Raw genomic sequence first — 21,967 nt, 5'->3', positions numbered from 1 at the left:
CCACGATGGAAGCAGAATTTGTGGCATGTTTTGAAGCCACAATTCATGCATTTGTGGCTGCGAAACTTTATTTCAGGACTTGGGGTTGTCGACACCATTACCAAGCCGCTGAAAATTTACTGTGATAATTCTGCAGCAGTATTCTTCTCCAAGAACGATAAGTACTCCAAAGGTGCCAAGCATATGGAATTAAAGTACTTTACCGTCAAAGAGGAATTTCAGAAACAAAGAGTGTCACTTGAGCATATTAGAAAAGATCTCATGATTGCAGATCCGTTAACGAAAAGTTTACAGCCAAAGATATTTAAAGAACATGTACATAGAATGGGTCTTGGCTGTATTTATGATTGATGTATTTATGATGTTTTGACACTCTGAGCTCATTTATGTATTTCTGATATACATTAGTGATTTCCTGTTTCTCATAATGGTGTACACATTATTGTTTTGAGATGTTACAGGATAAGTCTCAATGAGACATTATTGTGGACCATAATATTTTATAGCTTATGGACGTAGTGCGATGAGTTGCTAATGTTGTAGTATATGGAAGGGACTATGTAGACAAATTATATATAACCGCCATAACTCACATTTAGTAGTTTATCGTATTATGGTATTTATGATGGACATTATAGAAGAGATTTATTTTTGCGCAACTAATGTTCCTATATTAAATATTAATATTATGTGATTATTGGGCCAAGTGGAAGAATGTAAGTTATTTCCTACGTGTATATATAGCCCAATAAGATTAGGCCCATAATTAATATTTAATATTTAATTAATGAGCAAATCTCATCCGTCCGATCGGTTACTTGATGGATGTACCGGATTAAATAAAAACCTCTATAAATTGGTCCTCTCCCCACCCATTAGGGCAAGGGGCGAGAAACCAATTTACCGATTAACGCTTCCGCTCCAAGATAATGGATTCCGCTTCAGGTATGTTTTCTATGACGATTACATGTAAGATTATCATGTTCAAGATCCTGGTATGAATTAAAGTTTATGCTTACATTCTACAATAGAAAAATGGAGTTGTTGATTTGAAAGAGAAGACGAGAAGAACAATTGGAAAAGCCAATTATCCCCCAAACCCATGCAATATGTTAATGTGAGGAATCACGCGTTAATTCTTCTGCAGAGAAACTGGTCCAATCAAGGTCCATTCATTTTGCTATCATTGTTCGTTCTTTAAGGTTACTTTGCATAACTCTCAATTAAAATAGCACATAAAGTATATGGTACACACCTACACGACAAGTTTCGTGCACATTAGAACTAGGTAACATAACTGGAAAAATATAATCACAGGACAGATAGCGCACTCCATGCAACAAGAGAGGTTCCCTCGTAAAATTGCATTGACGCATCAAATAGAAGCTTCTCCTTCCAAGCGAAGTCTCTTGGCGCTTTTTTCCTCGTCCTGACAGCTTGAACTTGCCACCCTGCTATCTTTGGCCTCCAATGAGCACCTTTTGTAAGGTTTAAATCCAGTACGACGAGCTTTCAACCTTCCTTGTCCAAGTTCCATCATTGGTAGGCATTTTTCAGCATCTTCTTTGTTGCCAATTACTAACACATTATCTTCCACTGCTTGATGACTGGAACAGATGTCGGATGCCTGATCATTAAGGTCTAACTGCGATCCACTTAGACCTTTCTCGTCTGGCTTTTGCTTAACGTTTTCAAGATTGATTGTTCCCTTATTTTTCGGATCATTTGAAGGAGAAAAGCTTTGAGGCAACTTCTCTCTGGTGAAAAGAGCCTGGAACGCTATCCGTCCCTGTGGAAAAGGTGAGAATCAACAATCATTAAAGCAAGAAATGACACCAAAGGACTTATAAAAAACATAAGCTCTCATTACCCCTTCGGAGACTTCTTTCCAAGAATCATTTGGACTGATGCAATTCCTACCACGCCGATTCCCAGCATCTCCAGCTAGAAGGTTAACATTAGGTTCTTGAGGCTCTTCTTTACCTTTCTGATCCTTCTCCAAAGCATCTGTCTCCAAATCACTACTTGATGGTGTGTTGGAACCACAGGAAGAACGGTCTACCTGTTTTCTTCCCTTTCCAGTGTTTGGCTCATGAATTTCAGTGACTGCAGCTCCTTGCTCAGTATTATCAGCGGTTAACCCAGTTTTTAGCTTCCTACCTTCACTCTCCTCCGATTCTGACGATGGCGAAGTTGGCAACTCAGAAGCAGAATGTTGTTCGTGCAAAGCTTCAGAGCAATCCGGGACGGCTTGTTGAGCATGGGGAGAATTATGAGATCCCTCTCTTCCTTCATTCTTCTCTACACTAGGTTGACAGGGATCCATTTGCATTGATGTTGCAGATGTAGGAACACAGGTAGAACTGCTATGAAATGGCGAACACAATGGTAGGAGCCCATGGGCTGCCCACCATGCAGTTGCAGCTGCTACAGTGGCGGCAGCAATTGCTGCCATACTAGGAGCTGAATTAATCTGGCTTGCAGTGTTACCTGTTGGAGAATCTACTGGAGCTTCCATATTTGCGTAAGGCCAATAGCTAGCTGCAAAACTTGCTGCAGCATGTGCTGCTGGGTTTTGCAATAACGCAGAAAATATAAGGCTGGAGAAAGTGGAGGAGAGTTGAAGAAACGATCGGTAATCATCTGGATCACGAATAGGGGTGAAGTTAGGGTGGAAACAAGGAAATGACTGACGAATGGAAGACATTGCAGCATTACTATGGTGCTCAGATGTGGCAGATGAAGTAGGGTTGGTATACAAATTTGAGAGTCCCTGGACGCCACCTATCTGGTGACTTACAGATTCAGGATAAAACATATCTGGGGTTGTTTGAGCACCATTCACCCCTAAGGCCCCATCAAGAATATGCACCGGGACATGTCTTGGATAGTTGTGTGGCACTTGCATATCATTTCTTGAGAATTCCCCAAAATGATCTGGCTGACTCGGTTGATCTTTTTTCTCATCTTGTGCCAACTTCTCATTCGATTGGCAAGATTTCCCCCCGTCGAAGGTGTTACAAGAGCTGTTACTTTGAAAGGACTGTTTAGCGTTGAGTATATCCAACTTTTGATGCTCTTTGGATTCAACAGTAAGAAAAGATTTAGCTGTTACATTATGGTTAATCACTCCTTTAGTGGCAGGCACAGACTCATTTAAAGTGCATGATCCTGCAGGTTCTGCAAGTGTTTGCAAAGACTTCCCTAAGGATAGGGAGGGGGCAGAAGCACCTTCCTTGAAAAGAGTGAACCCTTGGCAGCAATTTTTCTTGTTCTGGTTTTCTTGTACACTGCCCAGCTTCTCGTTTCGACCAGGTTTCTGTAAAGAACAAGAATACAACTATGCCATCAAAGAAAACAAAGTAAAAGCTATGTAAGATGAAGAGAAACCCATACCTCAGCAATCGGTTCTTTCTCCAGGTCAAATAAGTTCCTATCTTCACAGATGGAAGAAAAAGGTGTTGATAATTTTCCATCTTTTATTCCCACCTGTGATGAGGGAACTGCTACGCTGGTCTTACGAGGATAAGGATTACTTGGTTTCCTTTTAGGCCGTGGAGGAGGAATTTCAATGTCGAGTGCTTGACTTATTGGGACTCCCTTTATAACAGCCTCCTTTTCTAACTGGACCAGATTATGAAACCAAAATATCAGCCTACAGACTAGTTCCTTGACAGAATGGTAATAGGAGTAGTTCAACATGAAAAGAGGAGCAATCAGATTATTACATCATTGGAATTGCATAGCTGAATCATCAGAAGATTCTATCCAATAACTATCTAAACTACAAACCGTTGGAAAATGTAAATCCTCATAATGTGGTATACCTATCAAGGTAAAACGAGTACTAGGAGCTGGGTGTCTCTATGGAAAGACAATAAGGTGGTACACAAGGTGCTGAAACTGCCATGTGAAGTAGCTTAATAATATTTTCAATTGTGCAGGAGAAACGATCAATTTTTTTTAAAAGAGGCATAGATTTTACCCTCTGACATAGATGTTTCATCACAATTAAACCTAAACTGAAGCAGCACAGCAGCATTTATATATTTCAGAAATATGGGTCTATAGTTCTCTTTGTGTATCAACACTATCTCATTAGTTTTATAGTTCTATGCAAAAATGTTTTATGGTCCTTCAATTGACTCTTGATGGTAAACCTGTTATCAGATGTCCAATTGACGTCTCACCAAGGAGCTTAATTGTCCTTGCAACTCTATTTACTTTGTAGATTCTCTTATTCAGATTATATGCTTCAAATGAATCAAATAAAAACCAGAAAAGCGAGGAAAAAAGAAATGACCTACTATTTCGATTTCCTGTAGTTTAGTGCAACTAAATAGATCTCCCCCAAATTTAAAAAATACTTAACACCTTCCCCTCTAACTTTCATTATAGGAACCTCACCAGTCACTAACTTCCAATGTTAAAAATGTCATTAGCGGTGATGTTAGGAACAAATGCCAATTATATCCTATTTAACCCACTAGTCACTGATATTCTCCAAAGAGACCAAAGGGTAAAAAGAGGAAACAAGGAAAGAAGAAACCAGGCTTAAAGATTGAGACAATAATATCAACCTATTAGAAACCACATACGAGCTGTTCCTTTTCACCTTCCCCAATCCCCCAGCCGGTCACCCCTCTTTCCACCTTCACCTGTTCCGTTCCCAGGCCCTTATCCACTCCTCCCCCAACTACTTGTCACTCCCCTACGCCATTTTCCAACCGGTCACTCTCGCCCAGATAAGAGTATATCTACTGACCAGTGAAAATTCCAATTGGGAACTCAATGCCATCAAAGAGTTTAGCTTTCCCAAGAGAAATGAGCTCCAATTACTGATGAAGGCATGACACATTACATTTGAAACCTTAAGCTGAAGTTTCAAGTTGGGAGATAGTCTTTATGTCTGAAATTAAAGACATGAAGACATGACGATGAAGATCCAATTGTAGCTTCTAAAATTGAGCTCTTCGAAGTTATCAGTGAACTAAGGTACTTTCCGAGCCACAAGGATGTAGACACCAAGAAGAGATGGGAGGAGCTATTTGGTTAAATAATAAAACAATCAGATATTTTCAATCCCCACCTTGGAGAGCTGAGGTTCAGACATCTCTTGACTGTACGTATAGTGTCACTAAACTAGAGGGTAAGCAGAGGTCTAAGTTATTCAATCCCCCATCCCAATCCAAAAGAAAAAAATGGGGCCAGTTTGGCTGAGCAGATTGCACAACCAAACCAGCCGCATTAACTTTCCTCTCGCAAAATAATATGTAAATAACTTGTCCAATTGGCTAACAATACTACTTCTCTTAAAGGTTTCAAATAGTTTATTCCTTCCATTAATCTTAGAAACAGCCTCCACAACCCCAATTTCACTTTCCTCTTTTAAAATTTTCCACCTCTGCCAATATAAACTTTATTTTATTAGTGGAACTGAAGCATATATATAAAGATAATTGACTTCTTTACTTCTCATTTAGCCTTCCGATACTTGATGACAAGGCAAACCATTGTGGGAAAGAGAGGGCCGGCCTACGTTATTTGGCCTGCAAACTAAAAACCACTAGTTGTTTGCCGCTCTGAAATCCATCAGAAATGCAGGATCTACTAGTGCAAATTTGTTTTGGCATAAACTGAAGCCCTTCAATTCATTTCTCGCGGTAAGTTTTCTCTTTCTTTCTGCTAGTATTATCTCTCTTACTTTCTAGATGGACAATGTGAACTAGCTATGATCAACCTGCTCTATTTCCTTAATCAATAACAGAAGTTCCACTCTTAATGAAGCAAAAAAGATTCCGAACAAGTGATTCTTTATGTGCAAAAGGATAAGGGAATATGTGGATCACCTCCTATTACCTACAAAACAGTGAGGTTTAAATATGAAGTTTATTGGAGTGAATTATATAATGCCTAATATTTTTAAGACATTGCTGGGACATTTAAAATTTAGGAGCACAAGCAGGGGAAATAGAGATCATACGGACGGTATGACATGATAGGAACCATCGTGTGTTTGAAGGAGAGGAGAGTCATATCCTAGTAAAGATGGTTGTCTTCTTTGTTGTTGAATTTAGTGTACGTATGGTATTCACAATATATAAATGATTGGGATTTGATTGTAGATTCATTCCTATACGAATGTTTCCTTTAATGTATGCTTCTACAAGGTTTTCTCTTCATTCCTTGAATAAAACTCATTATATCATCCGGAGAAAAAGAGGAAAAGAAGCTCTCCTCATTATTGGATTGTTATTTTAGCTTCAAGTTGTAACTTTATAACTCTTCTTTTAACTACATGGTTTAACTACTTAGCTCCAAAGCTACGTACTTTCATGATTCTGTTAATAATGTAAATATGGAAAAAATCTCTATAATGTAAATAAGGAGGCCAAATTTCTAAACCCTGTAAATACATCATTAGGAAATTTTTAGGGATAAAATATTGGTTTTCCAGCACTTATAGACACTATTTAATCCTCAATAGCTGGAGGGAACAATGAAACAATTCACTCACCTAAAACCTCTTATTCTTTTTCTTCTCTTTTAAAATGGTATCAGGGACAGGGTGTTTGTCCATCATTGAACTTCCTTTTCATTCAAAATACATTTGATACAGATCAGAGATTTGTGAAGAAGCAAAATATGATGCTTTAATTAGTAATTACCGGCAAAATTTCGAGTCTCACCTCCCAACCAACAGAAACCCAAATGCCAGTGACTCAAATAGCAACAGTCTAATTGTCTGAACAAGCACGTGTGTACCACACGAGCCAACTCAACCACTTTGCTAGTGATGGAAACTCTGTCAAGTGCCACCAACTTCAACGACCTCTCTTGCTAGCTATCACTTAACCAGACTCGAATAGGCTCCTCTGTCATTCCAGAGAACTGTCATCCTTAAGACTCTCAAAACATCAGTTAAACACCTTCTTGGATTACGTTCCTCTATTCACCACCTTCTCTCTTTTTTTCTTTTTAATGCTTCAGTTATTGAACCTTCTTTTCCACTTCTTGTTGTTTCTTTGTTCCTTAATCTTCCCATCATCTTGGTGCTAAGGTCACTCTGTTTCCTGCTCTAGCAGGCTAATGTCTGTTATTTTCTTCAGCTTTTATCTAAGTTTCCTTTTTCAATAATTCTTATTTTAAAGGAAATGACGATAGCAAATTCAATTTTGGAAAATCTCTCTCTTCTTCTTCTCCTATAATCGCTACTGTAATTTAGAAGACAATATTAAGTTACTCTCTCTGTTTCAATTTAGATGACACTTTCCTTATTAGTCCGTTCCAAAATGAATGACATATTTCTATAATTGGAAATAATTCAACTTTAAACTCTTCATTATACCCATTTTATCCTTAATGAGAAGCTTTTATAACCACACACATGTCATGGCCCCACAAAGCTTTTACCCCTTAAGTTTTTAAGACCACAAGTTTCAAAAGTCTACATTTTTTCTTAAACTCCGTGCCGAGTCAAACTACCTCATCTAAATTGAAACGGAGGGAATATTAACTATGCTCCCTGGATGACTTCTGTGCAATTATGGATCATAGGTCAAGTGTATTAATGACCCTGCTAAAAAAACTATACTGATGATGCGGCTTCTGATTGGACAAGTCAGATTACAATATATGCACAACTTTGTTTCTTCAATTGTTCGCGGCTTCTGACTTGGAACTCAATCTTTTTCCATCTTGTAAGACTTATTGCAAAATTTGGGATACCTAAAATCATATACGCGAATGACATTCAACGTAAATGAGGTGATTACACAGTTGAACCTGATATTGAAGTAGGTTGATCAACACGGAAACCATGACTTGGGACTGTGGCTTGGGACCAAACATAGAGAGCCCACGGTGTGCCTTGGACCCAGATTGGTGCCAATTATGACCAACTTGAAGGGTGCCTGGAGTAGTACTTCAACCGAGGAGAGAAGCCTGTCGTGACCAACTGCACTAGACAGTGCCAGGAATGCCCAGAATTTTATTTCGCTTAAGTCATAATTTGATCCTATGTCCCACACTGCTCAAATCAGTGTTAGGGAGGTGGAAAAAAAACTTGTTTTGATGTGTGGAATGCTCAAGTGTGTGTTTGAGGAGGCTGGGATTGAAATAAAGTTGTTTGGGAGTCAAACGAGGACTTTGAGAACAAGAAGAGTTGGTAAAACAAGGCCTGACTTCAAATGAGTACAACTCTCAATGTAGGAAGAATTTGGACATGGTTTCTGAAAGAAATTGTAGCCTGTGAAAGTCTAGTTTCTAATGTTAAATCGTTTGTTATTTGAACTTTCCTATAAGAAGTTATGGCCATTTAACCAAACTCTGTGATCGCAAGGAAGTATGTGCAATCGCAGAAGGGAGTGGGGAAGAAGAGAGTGGTCTCTAGAAGGCATTGCAAGCGTAAAGGGGGTCTTATGATTGCTAAAAAATATTTTGCTTCAGGTAGCGTACTCTAGTAAAAGCTTTGAGAACCTAAAGCCCTAGGTTTTGCAAGCGCAGAAGCCTAGAACCTTACTCACATATTTAAATCCCCCCAAATTGTGAATCCTCCATTTCCTTCATTTTCCCAAGCTCCCCACACGATTCCAACTAGGGTTTTCACATGCGGATTATCTCCCACCCTAGGGTAAGATCTCTTCAGCCATTTTATCCTATTCCCAACATTTTAAAGCTAATCTTTACACAAAAAAATCGTAATTTTTGGTTAGATCTTCAAACTCCAAGCCAACCATCAAGAACACCAACTTAGAAATTTGACTACAAAGATGTAATCCCTTCACTTTAACTTGATATATTAGCTATAATAGAGTATAAGCAGATTGAATATGGTGGATATTTGTCCTCCTTAGGAGGTTTGATCTGAAAATCGACTTAAGACATATTAGGGGTTGAAAACGACTTGATAAGCTATGAATGACTTGGTTAAGCTAAGATGATTTAGATTGATCGGGTTGAGCACGTTATTGAGTTCGTAAAGCCATTTTGCTAGCTAAGGATCAAGGTAAGTGGACGCCTAACTTTCTAAAGGCATTGTCTTCCCAAATGCATGATTTAAATGCTTTAAATGATAGAATGATTTAAACGTGGAATTGTAAATGTAAGGACGAGCATCTGCAAGTCTCACCATATGAAGTAGTGTTTGTATTCATATTATGTTGTGAAGATGCCTATTACTATGTTTGAGCACCTTTAAACTTACGCACTCGGTTTTATGAATAAAAATAAATATGAATGCTTATAATGAGAATGATACGAATATAAGATTGGTCAACAAATCAATATTGACTGTGTTATGCAAAGTAAGGCAAAAAATGGCGTAGGCTAAAATCATATGTGGCCCCCTAAATTTTTTTGGATTTTCCTCTTACACACCTTATCGATGCTATGTTCCAATTGAACACTTAGACCAGCCCAAATATGTACCAATTAGACATTTTTTTTACAACCAGCAAAAAAAATAAAGAGAATGCAATACACTCGCGAATGACGTGGCAAATGACGAATTTAGTAAGGACATGTGGCATTTGGGTCCAAAATAATCATTAAAAATGAATAATGAGTAAAAAAAGAAAAAGAAAACCTATTTTCTAAACCCTCAACACACGCACCTACCCCCCCCCCCCCCCCCATTCTTCTTCTCACCCCTAGAGCAGTTGCACTTGTCCACGATCCCCTCCAATCCTCTATACTCACCAACAAGTTTTTTCTCTTCTTTTGTTCTTATTTTGTTATCATTCATATTAAATTATACAAATAGTGAATAAAATCAATAATTAACATAGTGTGGTGGTGTTTGTTAGGAGGTGGCCGGAAATCGATGGGTGGCCGTAATTCGGTGAGTGGCTCCGCTCAAAAATGGGAATAATAAAGTTTTGGTAGACTCCGTTAGAAAATTGACTCTCAACTCTTCTTCTTTACTCTGAGATCCAACTATGAATTCTCTTTAGATTTGTGTCAACCTGCCGGAAAAAACGGAGTTCCGTCAGAATTTTTTGAAACCCAGATCTGATTTTCCTTTTCCAATGAGCTACTTGGATTAATCGGTGCTTTTTCTAGTGAAGGTAGTGGCGACAACGGCAGTGGGGGAGAGAATGATGGTGGGGATGGTGATAGGGGGATAGAATGAAGGAGAAGAGATATAAAAAAAGGCTAAATTAATATATGGCACGCGCCTATTGCAGGTGTATTACACTCATTTTGCCATATCCGGGAAAAGTGTTTAAATGGTACAAATCTAAATTGGTTGAAGTGTTCAATTGGAACATAGCTTAGATAAGGTGTCTAAGAGGAAAATTCAAACAAGTTTAAGGGGGTCGCATATGATTTTGGCCAAGTGGAGTACTTGATATAATAGTCATAATGAAGTGTTTATGTTCAAAATAATGATGTGATACATGTCAAGGCCTTATGAGCCACGTTGTGATATTGAATTGAGTACTGGCCCTCGTGGGTAAAGTATCAAAATTTATAGCCCCTTGGAGGCAAACTACAAGAAGGTATGGCCCTATGGATGGATTATAAGAAAGTATGGCTCTAATGAGCAAACTAGGATTTGCTATAAAGACTGAGGATATGCTATGTCTCAAATGAGTTTTCTGAATGTGTTATTACAAAGATATGATTTGAAAGCTATGGTTAAATATGGAATGTTTAATGTTCTTTACCTAAGTATAGTTTTAATCAGAGTGATGGATATATGAAATAGTTATAAATGTGATGCAACTTTTCTTTAAGCCTAGTCTCACATTTTGAAAGGAGGTCGAAAAGACTGAGTACTTTATGTACACACTCCCTAGACGTATATTTTCCACATATACACGTTCCACTCGTGATGGTGTTATGGGCTAGGAGATGTCACTCTCTACCTCTTCATTTTGGTGAGCTCCAAACTTAGGCGGATTTTCTATGTGATTTTTTTATGTTACCAGGCTGCAATCTCTTAGAAGCTCCATGACACCTCTGTAGGAGTAGTACATATATGTTAGGACTATAAGTGTCGTGATTTGAAGACTACTTAACATATAGTCTTGATTATAGAAACTTAAAGCCCTTATTATGATGATGAAGTATGATGGGAAATATAGGATATGGGTTAGCCCGACCAGTGTTATGTTTTTAGGTGCAAGTCATAGCCCTCTTCTTTGGGTCGTGATAGGTATCACCCAAACTTATCCCAGATGATGGGCTACTAATGTTGGTCCACGCAAGATATGTTACTCTATTTTAGATGTCCAACACCAAGTGTGGGAGGGGTGTGTTAAATCTCACAACAATTAAATGTATGAGTTATAGTCCTTGATAAGAATGGACATTGGGCCTAACTCAACCCCAAAAGCTAGCTTGTGAGATGAGGATTGTCCAAGACCATATAAGGAGACCAAGATACCCATAACCCACCGATGTGGGACACAACTCAACAGTCCTTATATGGTCTAAGCTTGTATTCACCACTTAAACTACCTTCCAGGATAAGTTAATTCCAATGTCCACTTTCTCACCATGACTATTTAATATACTCTTCTTTTCTTCAACTTTATCGTTTCCCTTGACAAGTCCAAAATCTTAGACTCGATTAGTTTAGTTTTAGTGCCAACAAGTTTGTATGCTTTTATACCTTTAAGTCAATTTTGAGATGTAACGTAGAAAAGGACTACTAAATAATAATTTTAGGTGTAACTACCACTTATGCTAGCAATAACTCATGACATTATGTTTAACTTATAAGTTAAATTCAAAGTGTTCTTCCTTTCCTCCTTTTCCATCAAACTACAATTTAGCAAGAAAAAAAATATACATCTACACATTATCTAGCTAGTTTTACAAACTATCAGCAAGTTCTTGAAGAATACTAGAACATTCTAATTTTTTCTCGGCGTATCTTTCCCTATGACCATCTTCTTTTTCAGTTCATTTTATCTACGTTATTACGTTAGTATCCGTAGCTTCAAATGACTCGTAATGTTCATGTCATTTGGCACAGTTGTTCCCTTTTGTTCAAGGAACTTTAGTTTTTTGTTCATCACTATTGATGACTTCCAAAACACCTCTTTTGTATTTCCTTTATAATAATCCAAGATAGGTTGTTGATGGGCGGCTCCAGAATCCCTTTGGTTTGTAGAACCGTTTGACTTTGATTAGTTAATTGGCTTCGGTGACAACCCATCAAATTATTTTAGATCGACATTGCTTCAACCTCAGTTCCTCTGTCTCCTAGTTTTGAACTTCGAATAAACCAATATCTTTCCCGATCATCAATTCGAGAATCCAGATTCATGTTCATTTTCACACATCTGTTCTCCCTCAAACTGCATTTCTGCTATGTTAGTCTTTGTTCCTTCTCGCCTTCAGATACCCTCTTCAAATCTCCTACCTTGGATCTTGAACAAGCTTAACTCCTGATAACAAAGTTCTTCATATCTTATCTCCTGAGATTGGAATTTGGTTTGAATCACTACAAGTAATTTTATCCTTGATATATTTATTAGGTTGAGATAGATATCCAATTATACTTCACGGATTCCCTATTCTGACAAAAAAAGACTCATACACCATAGAATAGATAATCCCACCAAACTTTAAAAATTCTCCTTTCTTCCTCCTTAAATCCATATGACTGGATCTGAAAGACTAGACATCAAGCAACACAAATGATCAATTCATCTAATAAATATATCAAGGATAACCACCTATCACGGCTAATATCTATCATTCTACTCAATGCTTCCATTATTCGATGAATATTATGAGAGATAATGGATCCTCTTGTCACAAACCTTTCGAGCTGCCAAAGAAGCCACATGGGCTGCCATTACCTTTGACCATTTATATGTAGAATTTGATCCACTTCCATCACCTATCCCTAAATCACATCTTCAACATTATAAAGTTCATGAACTCTCCGTTCACATAATCATAGGCCTTCTCAAGGACCATTCTGTTTGCCACCAAAGCCTCGTCTAAAATTTGTCTTCGTTCGACAAATGCATTTTGTGAATTAGACACTTAATCATCCAATACCTTCTTTACTCTACTAGAAAACACGTTAGATATTATCTTATATACGCTTCCCACTATATTTTTTGGTATGTAGTCTTTGATGTTTGTTGCTCCTTCCTTTTTTGATATGATGGCTATGAAGGACGCCTTGAGCCTTCTTTCAAATTCTCTAGTCTCTTGCTAATCTCGAATGCAATTATATATGTTGCAAGCTAAGTAAATATGATATATATGCACCCACCTGGGGAATAGTGTCAAGTAGTTATGTAAGTAAATAGAACTGTTAGATGTATAAGTAGCTTATAAGGGTCGTTTAGTTTGTCGCATTGAGAAAAAAATCACCATATAAAATTTAGCAAACAACTAGTGTTGGCCGGATAAGAAAAATAATCATTGCATAACTTACTGCAGCGGTTGGTTAGCCTCGTGAAACTCCATGTTAAGTGTCCCCATTCATGGAGGAAATGCATTGTTGTCTTCTTATATGGTTTTGGGGTAATCCTCACCTCTTAAGTTAGCTTTTAGGGTTGAGCTGGCCAAGGTCCATTTCTTCTCATGTTATCAGAACCACATCCATTTTTATTCTTGGTTTACCCAATGTTAGGCCCACATGTTATATTGTCAATGGTCCAAATGTCTAGTTCTGGGCGTGAGGGTATTAAGTATCTCACATCGATGGAGAAAAACGGTTGTTATAACCTTATATGATCTTGGGTAATTCTCACCTATTGAGCTAGCTTTTGGTGTCATAAGTGATCTTAGAGTTATTGACAGCATATGTTATGCTTATAAAAAAGAAGCAAATTTGATGAAAAAAGAAGATGCCTTCATGTTGGTTTGATGCTATTTGGGGTCGTTATGGACAGTTGAGGGCATTTCATATTAGTGACGACTTCTTACATTTTGAGAGTTTGAATTTGACGAGAAAGGTATGAAACTAAAGGTATTCCTTGCTTAATGTTGACACTAAAAATCCTGTACTCAACAAAGACATCATCTTTCATGAAGATGATAATTGGAATTAGATGTAAAGTGCATATCATGCCATATACAACCAAGGAAGCAAAAGTTGAAGTAATATCATTATTCCTTCAATTTCAAATATCAACCCAGTTGAAGAAAACCCAACAACAGATTCAACTTCTCCTCCAAGATAAACAAAAGAGCCCGAGTGAAGTATGAGTCTTGAAAATTTATAACAATTAAACTAGAAATGGGGCAGAAGTAGTAAAAGAAGAATACTTACTAAAGGCGATGCAAGGGGATACACATGATTGACCAAAACAAAACATGGGGATGTTTATCTACCTCAACAAAGAGATATGAGTGCGTTGTAATGGATCTACAAAATACAGTTAGACAAAGAGGGTGTTTGCCCTAAGCTTATAAACAGGTCAAACTAGCTTATAAGCACCTTTTGGCTTATATACGCGTTTGGTAAACACCTAAAGTGCTTATAGTCAAGTGCTTAAAAACCAAAACTAAAAGCCATAAGTTGGTCACCACTTTTAGTTTGACTAAGACTTTTACTATTTTATCGCTAATGCTATTTATATGGAAACCCTTATTGAAACAAAACGCCTAATCACCTTTAAACTTCACTTAATCATCATTTTAAAAAAAAATCTCACTACGTAGTAATGTCGTCCACCATTGACAAGAACAATAAGAAGTTTTTTTTTTATAATCGTGGTGTCCGGGCCAGCTTGCGCGCACCTCGACTAATTCCATGGGATACCTGGCACCTCCCACCAGTAATAGGTACAAGGTAACTCTATCCACCAAGGCTTGGATAGATGGGAAGAAACCACCTACTGTATTTTGCCTCCGCTAGGATTTGAACCTCAGACCTTATGGTTCTCACCCACTTCATCGACCATTAGGTCACACCCTTGGGTGCAAGAACAATACGAAGTACGTTATCATCAAAACCAAATTGATTTGAGTTAGAAAATTCTCTTGTTGTTAATCAGCCTTCTGCATCTCTTTGTAAACGGGGTTGCATTGCAGCATTCAAACTTCTCTTTGCTTTGTATCCAAATTGAACCCAATTATCATTTTTTAGTTGCATAGTGTTTGTATTGCAAAATGTGGTTGTAATAATTAGATTCCTTAACATATTTTAGCTTCTTGTGGTATAAAATAAAATATATATATACACACACACACACACACATATAGTAAGCGTATCTAATCAGTTTTGAGTTAAAAAGTACATTCATAAATTAACCTATATTCGAATCAAGTTAGAATGCAAAATCTTGTATAACTTTATCTTTATTAGTGTAAACAGTTTTAAGAGCATTTAAGTCATTACAACATAAGAAAATGCTTGTCAGCACTTTACCAAACACTTCAACTGCTTTATTTTAGTTTCAGCATTAATATCCAAACACCTAACTGCTTATCAGCTGCTTTGAATCAGCTAAGCCAAACAGGCTCTCAAATGACTCTGTGCAGATTATAACGCAAAAGGTTGGTAGCAAGAGAATTCACAGAAAAATAGGGTACTTTGGCATTTACACCTATTACAGCAGGAAGCTATTTGATTGTTGATTTCTTGCTACTCAAAAGAAATGGTAGACTTTTCAACTTGATCTTAGATCTCCTAAAAAAATCTATGTTTTTAAGAAATTAATTATATGTTTTTAAGAAATTAATTATCTGAAATTTTTTTTAAAAATTTATGTTGACCAACCACGGGTCCAAAGAAGTTCCTAAAGCTTGAAATGATGAGATTAATCATTATCTCACCAAGGCTTTCAGTAAAGTAAATCTGAATGCAATTTTTGTGTCTTGATCAATGAGATTTTGGTGGTTATTCTCTACATCTATGTAAATGATTGGTTTCAGAATAATTTCAAGCAAGGTTGTAAATAGCGCTCGCTTCAGCGCTAATAACGTGAGGCGATGCGAGGCAGCAGCGCCATTTTCTTCTGTTGCGTGGTGAACTTAAAAAGGCGAGCGCGTCTACCTGATAGCGAGAGGCGCTGTGTAGCGACGCCTTTTTGAAAAAAAGAAAAGAAAAAGGCATCAGACGTCAGCGAATAATAGAAAAATTAGGGCTTGAGTTTGTTTTCTTCTTTCTCCTTCAAGCTCGTCAACCCACCAGATTTCTTCTTTCTTCTTCAAGTTACTTCAAACAGGTATGCTACTCTTCATCTCTTTTCTTCTTTCTTCTTCTCCTTTCTTCTTCTCGAGCAATGTCCATTTTTTTCTTTCTTTCTTCTTCTTCTTCTTCCTTCTTTCTTTCTTTCTTCCTTTTTCTTCTTCTCTTCTTTTTTTTTTTTTTTTGCTCTGTTGTTTTCGAGCACTGTCCTGCAACTGTTTCTTTTTGGCAGAGAGTTTCTTTCTTTCTTCCTTTCTCTTCTTCTCTCTTTTTTTTGCTCTGTTTTCTTCGAGCAGTTGTGGCCAGCAGATGCTCTGTTTTTTGAATTGATATATTTATTAATATATTATTGCTATTGAGTTTTTAGTTATATATATGTGTGTGTGTATGTGTGTGCAAATTTAATATTTATCTTTTTGTATTAATTGTCGCTTCACATAAAAGAGGCGAGCGATTCGCTTCTCGCCTCAGTGAAGCGGACCCTCATTGCTATTTGTCACCTCACGCTATCCAAAACACTGATTTCAAGCCTCATGAACGAATGTAGAAGTGACACAAGGAGTATGTACGAGATGGCAGATACATGACTCCTACATTATATTTCCAAGGAATTGAAGTGTCCCAAAGAAAAGAGAGGATATTGATTATGAAGCAATATCCTTATCAGTTCAAGATGGAGAAATGGAACACAGCTGAGAGAGGAACAAAAGAATAATGTGAAAAGAATGTGGTTACGTCAGTGTAGAAGACTGCCAGACAGGTTGTTATATCTAATTACTACAAAAACTTGCCTAACATTTGCAGCAAATTTGCTGTCCAAATTCATGCAAGAACCAATCAAAATTCGTGGATACTTGAAAGGTACTCGACTATGGAATATTATTTAAGTGTAGATGATGTGAATTTGATTGTTTATACAGGCAAAGATTGGGCTGGAAGTCAGGAGAACATGAAAAGCACTTTTAAATAAATATTTGCACTTGGATGAGGCATATTTTTTTGGCTATCTCAAAAAAAGCAAAGGTTGTTGCTCAATCATTCTCTGAAACAGAATATACTGCTGTATCAAAAACTCCATGAGTTATTTGGTTCAAGGGTTATGTAAAGATATTAATTATAAACTATAAACACGACGAAGGAAGTGTCATCCATGGTGAGAACAAATCTGCCACAGTCATGAGTGAAAACCAAGTGATAGTGGCTGAAGTAAGCACATAACCATAAAATATCATTTCATCATAGAAGTTTCTGAAAATGATTTAGTTTAACTCAAGCATTGCACAACTTATAAACAGTTAACTGACATACTAACCAAGTCACTCCCTAAAGAGAAGTTTGTCTACCTAAGAGATGATTGGAATCATGAAGCAAGCACATTAAGGGGGAACGTTGGAATTCATTAACTTCTTTTAAATAGATTCTCCTTTTTCAGTTTTCCATGAATTGAATTTATTCTTACAGTTTCCGGTGTTAAAGTTCATATACTATCAGTCTATCACACTAATCTAATCAACACAAATATAGTTCCAAAGCCGGAAAATTAAAACAGACAATTGCTTTACAAAATGCAAAAGAATGGATAATTCAGCATTGACGTACCTTAGAGCATGACTACTCTTCTAATTGTTAAAACATTTGCATGCACATACATACATAAATAACTGTTACATGACAAGGCACATTACAAACCCAAGAAAAGAGGATCAGAATATCATACCGTGTTTTACTTCTAATATCATGTAAACCACGTCAATCCAAAAGTATTTTAGGCAATGTGATGTACATATGTAGAATAGAAATATTCAAACCAAGAGGATTTGCCAAAGCATCTGAAATAGTAGAATTCACCTATACTTAAAAGCTTCAAGCTTATAGGAGAGATATTCATTCATATTCCTTTTTATATTATGTTTTCAACTTTCCCCTTGTGCCTGACCCAAATGATTGTGGGGCAAGCATGTGGAAGTTTTTCTACCGTAGGTGGCAATCAGACTTGGAAATCATTGCCACGATTAGCATATGTTATTTATATGACTCATGACTCACAGAGAAAGATATCTATTTATTTAGAAAACGTACTAGCTGACAGAAAACAATGATAACTAAGCCTATAAAGTAAGTTTTAGGCACAATAAATTAAATCCTGGAACCATCAAGAAAAATAAGCATAAGGTGAAAAGGAGCTAATGACCTTTGTAAAGAATTTTTGCGCATGACTTCTGATCTGCACGGCAGTTTTTGTTCCTATGTGTTCTGCACAATAGCAAAAGTATAAAATAACTAAACAACCACAAAAAGGCCTCAAGGTAGGAGTATACATAAACACATAACAGATAGAATGTTGACCCCAATTTCTGAAAGACGAGATAGTCAGTGGATTCAGCTGTAAGTTGATAAAAGAACAATATCATATGAGTTACCGGATTAAGTTGACTTGGAGCAAAACCAAAGACATTTCGCAAATACATGGACAAATCAGTTAGGTAGTCACAACGATATCTATCAGAAGAGTATAAATTCTATGTGCGGATAGCGTAAAAGTTATTTAAACGATCAGGTACTTGTTAAGTAATTAGAGGTAATCTCTTGATAAGGATTAATGGGTAATCTGCCAAAGATTGTAAGTAACCTGCTATCATAGGTTAAAATTTATTGACACTGTCAGTGTATATACCTAAGTCCTTATCAACGCTTAGCCTAACAGTTTGATTCAACTAATAAAATGAAAGAGTAACATATATCTGACCTTCTATCCGCTGCCAAGCACGCCCATGGAGTTTCAAGGCTTCTAGGAACCTATTGTGTTCCTCCTCTGTCCATCGCTCTCGTTGCTTAGTGATGGTATAAGGTTTCCTCGTCTGCCATAAAAAAAAGCCATCAGACTTGTATAAATAGCCTATCAACCAAAGTAGATTAAAAGGGAAGCCCTAGTGCAAAAAGCATCTTGCGTTCACGTAGGATCCGTGGAAGGGCCGCACCCCAAGGGCATGTGATATAGGCAGCCTACCCTGACGCAAGCGTCAGTGGCTGATTCCACGGCTCCCACCCGTAACCTACAGAGACAACTTTACCGTTGCTCCAAGGTTCCCCTTCTAATCAACCAAATTAGAGTAATATACAAAATATAGGGACCTTCACGACAAGTTCCTCTCCAGAGGAATAAGGGTCCATCAAAATAGAAGGACCGCAGTTAGCTAGCGCTGCTTCAAATCCTCACGGACAAACAGGGGATACAGAACAAATCTTCTTCTTCCAATTCTCCCCACAACATCAGTAGTTACTAGCAAATATAGTTTAGCCGTGGTGGTGTAGTACAAAAGAACCTGATACTGTAACACTACTGCAAAAGAGAGGTAGAACCAGTAACAAAAAGACATTGGATAATAATCCAAATGTTGTGTTTCCCCATATCAATTATAAGCATAAATTTAAATCGAAATTCATAAATATCTCAAACCTTCTTCCAGATTCTAAAAGATGCAAGTAATAACTGCTAATTAATTTTTTATTTTTTCTAAAATAATTCTTCAAATTAAATCAGAGTCCACCAGGATAGACGAAAATTCCTTATCCAGAATTGCTCACCAAAACGAACCGCATGTTGCCTAAACCTTTAACAAATCAATCAAAAACAAATAAACACAAGTAAAAAGAGTGAACTCAATCAGCTACTTACCAAATTAACTAAGCAATTTAGCAACAAAATTAACTTTAAAGCCGAATCAAATCTAAAAACCCTAGAGATTTGAGAAGTACCTTTGAAGAAAGCCATGTTGTTGAAAGAAGAGTCTAGATGTTTTTCCGCTCATGCATAAAGTGAAAACTCATCCACCATTTGTTGATGAAAAACACATAGTTTATCTATAAGAATGGTGGATCCGAGAAAACAAGTATACAAGTAAGATCAACTGGTGAATCAGCCCAAAAAAGGAGCAAAAAACAGAGTGGAGAGTAGGAAGAAGAAAAGTTGAAGAACTGTAGAAGAAAAGAGGTTTGAGCCAAAGGAAGTTTTTAATTTTTCATAAATCAGAGGAAAAATTCTCAGCCACTATTTTTGCTACTGGATTTATTTTTTAGAAAATGGAAAAAATAGAGGATATATATTTGAGGCTAGAATGTGCTAATGGCTGAATAAGAGAGAAATACATTACACGTGTCCTAATCGTAGTGGTGAAGTTTTAGTACGGAAGCCCTCATGGGTCCCACCTTGCACTTTTTCGAGATCAAGGTACAGATTGTAATCTCAGCCACAAACTCGGTGGACAGAACTCGGGACTGAGTGAGTGAGTTAACTCGCCGAGTCATGAAAAAAGGCAGCAAAAGTGCCTCCACCTAATCATTGTGGGACCTGCTAGATGACGTGGCATTTTGATGAAGAGCGCGTGTCTCCGAGAAGAGCGCGTGTTCGATACTGCCCATAAGTTCGTAAGGTCAGAATTGGCATTTGAGGACGTGGTTGTGAGGATGCCACTTGGCGACTGATTTTGGGTCGCGAGTCTTCTTTAGTCCAAAAGAGAGGTATTTATATTTTTATCTGTAAAAACAAATATTTTGTCTCTTCAAAAAGAAATTCAAACTCAGTAGTCGAAAAAAATTAGGCTCCTGTATCGTTTCTCAATTCAATTTTCATCATTTTGTCATGTTTATATTCCAACGAATCTTGGTAACAAATAAGAATTAAATTTTATTTTTTCAACTATTTCTTTTTTGGTAACAAATAAATCTAAAATTCGACTATTTTTTTAATTATATACAGTATGCTTTGCATTGCACACAAGATATAATAAGTGAAACATACAAAGTGACTTTTTTAAAGCACACACAAAGCCACAATATGTAGAGAAAAGAAAAGTAAAAACTTTTTGAAAATGACTAAAGAAAACACTTTTTATTAGATTAATACACCAGCTTAGAAGTCTCATTGCAATCTCTCTCACAAGTCACAAGCAGTGACTACAAATTCGTCTTAATTAATCCACGATCTATGAAAGTTCAACTTTAGTACTACTGTTTACAAGCTATCAAAATATTTCAGAAAAATATTCTCTCAAATTTTGCTGTTAATCTGACATGATTGCTATTGCGATTAACATGCATCTCTTACTTTAGTCACCTATTTCAATGTCCAATTCTCACTTTGCTCTAACTAGTGCCTATAATTGTGATCTTACTGCGTTATACTTAGGGGTCGTTTGGTACGCGGACTAAATTATGCGGGAAATATAATCCTAAGACTAATTTATACCACATGAGAGATGAGATAAAATAATCCCACATTTGATGGGATAAGGTGGAATAAGATAGGATATCTTGGATTAAGTTTGAGATTAAATTTATACCTTGTTTGGTTGGAGGTATAAATTTGTCCCAGGATAAATTTATACCGTCAACCAAACATAATATAAAACCTAATCTCACATCTTATCCCACCTTATCCCTCGTATCAAACGACCCCTTAATGCCTATCTCGGACATAAGAAAAAAGGACAGAACTCGGGCAAATCCACATGGAGAGATATGGGTGCACGTGCACGGTGCAACCATGTACTCTTTGCTAGATTATGTATATCGCTGCTATTTTTTTATTATTTTAATAGAAAAGAGCCAAATATATCCCTGTATTATTCTAAATAGTTTAAATATACCCTTTGTTTGAGTATCTGGTCAATTATATCCCTACCGTTATACTTTTGCACTAATTTGCCCCTAATTTTGACGGAGAGACAAGTGGCAACCTAAAAGTCAAATAACCTAACCCCAATATTAAAATATTCGAGTCACTTTACAAACCCACCCCTTAACTTGAACCATACCCGACCCATTCCCCTCTAAATTCTCTTTATTTTTCTTTTCATT

At 37.0% G+C, this 21,967-nt stretch overlaps 1 protein-coding gene across 2 annotated transcripts; it reads right to left on the bottom strand.

Annotated features, from left to right (window-relative positions):
- LOC109231023 (protein LHY) lies at window positions 1,137-20,178 on the bottom strand. Of its 2 annotated transcripts, none has more exons than XM_019396548.1 (8): window positions 19,868-20,178; window positions 19,569-19,722; window positions 19,244-19,451; window positions 18,858-18,969; window positions 18,303-18,364; window positions 3,397-3,624; window positions 1,871-3,319; window positions 1,137-1,789 (listed from the first exon to the last, which is right to left on the bottom strand). In XM_019396548.1, exons 3-8 carry the CDS (start codon window positions 19,280-19,282, stop codon window positions 1,376-1,378), a joined length of 2,304 nt encoding a protein of 767 aa, XP_019252093.1. In that variant the 5' UTR covers window positions 19,283-19,451; window positions 19,569-19,722; window positions 19,868-20,178; the 3' UTR covers window positions 1,137-1,375. The 2 variants fall into 2 exon arrangements, with proteins under 2 accessions (XP_019252093.1, XP_019252092.1); XM_019396547.1 differs by having other exon boundaries at window positions 19,697-19,722.

The sequence above is a fragment of the Nicotiana attenuata genome, chromosome 8, assembly GCF_001879085.1.
Source record: "Nicotiana attenuata strain UT chromosome 8, NIATTr2, whole genome shotgun sequence".
Taxonomy (NCBI): domain Eukaryota; kingdom Viridiplantae; phylum Streptophyta; class Magnoliopsida; order Solanales; family Solanaceae; genus Nicotiana; species Nicotiana attenuata.
The sequence above is the reverse complement of the archived record's forward strand: the minus strand, read 5'-3'. Positions and strand labels throughout refer to the sequence as shown.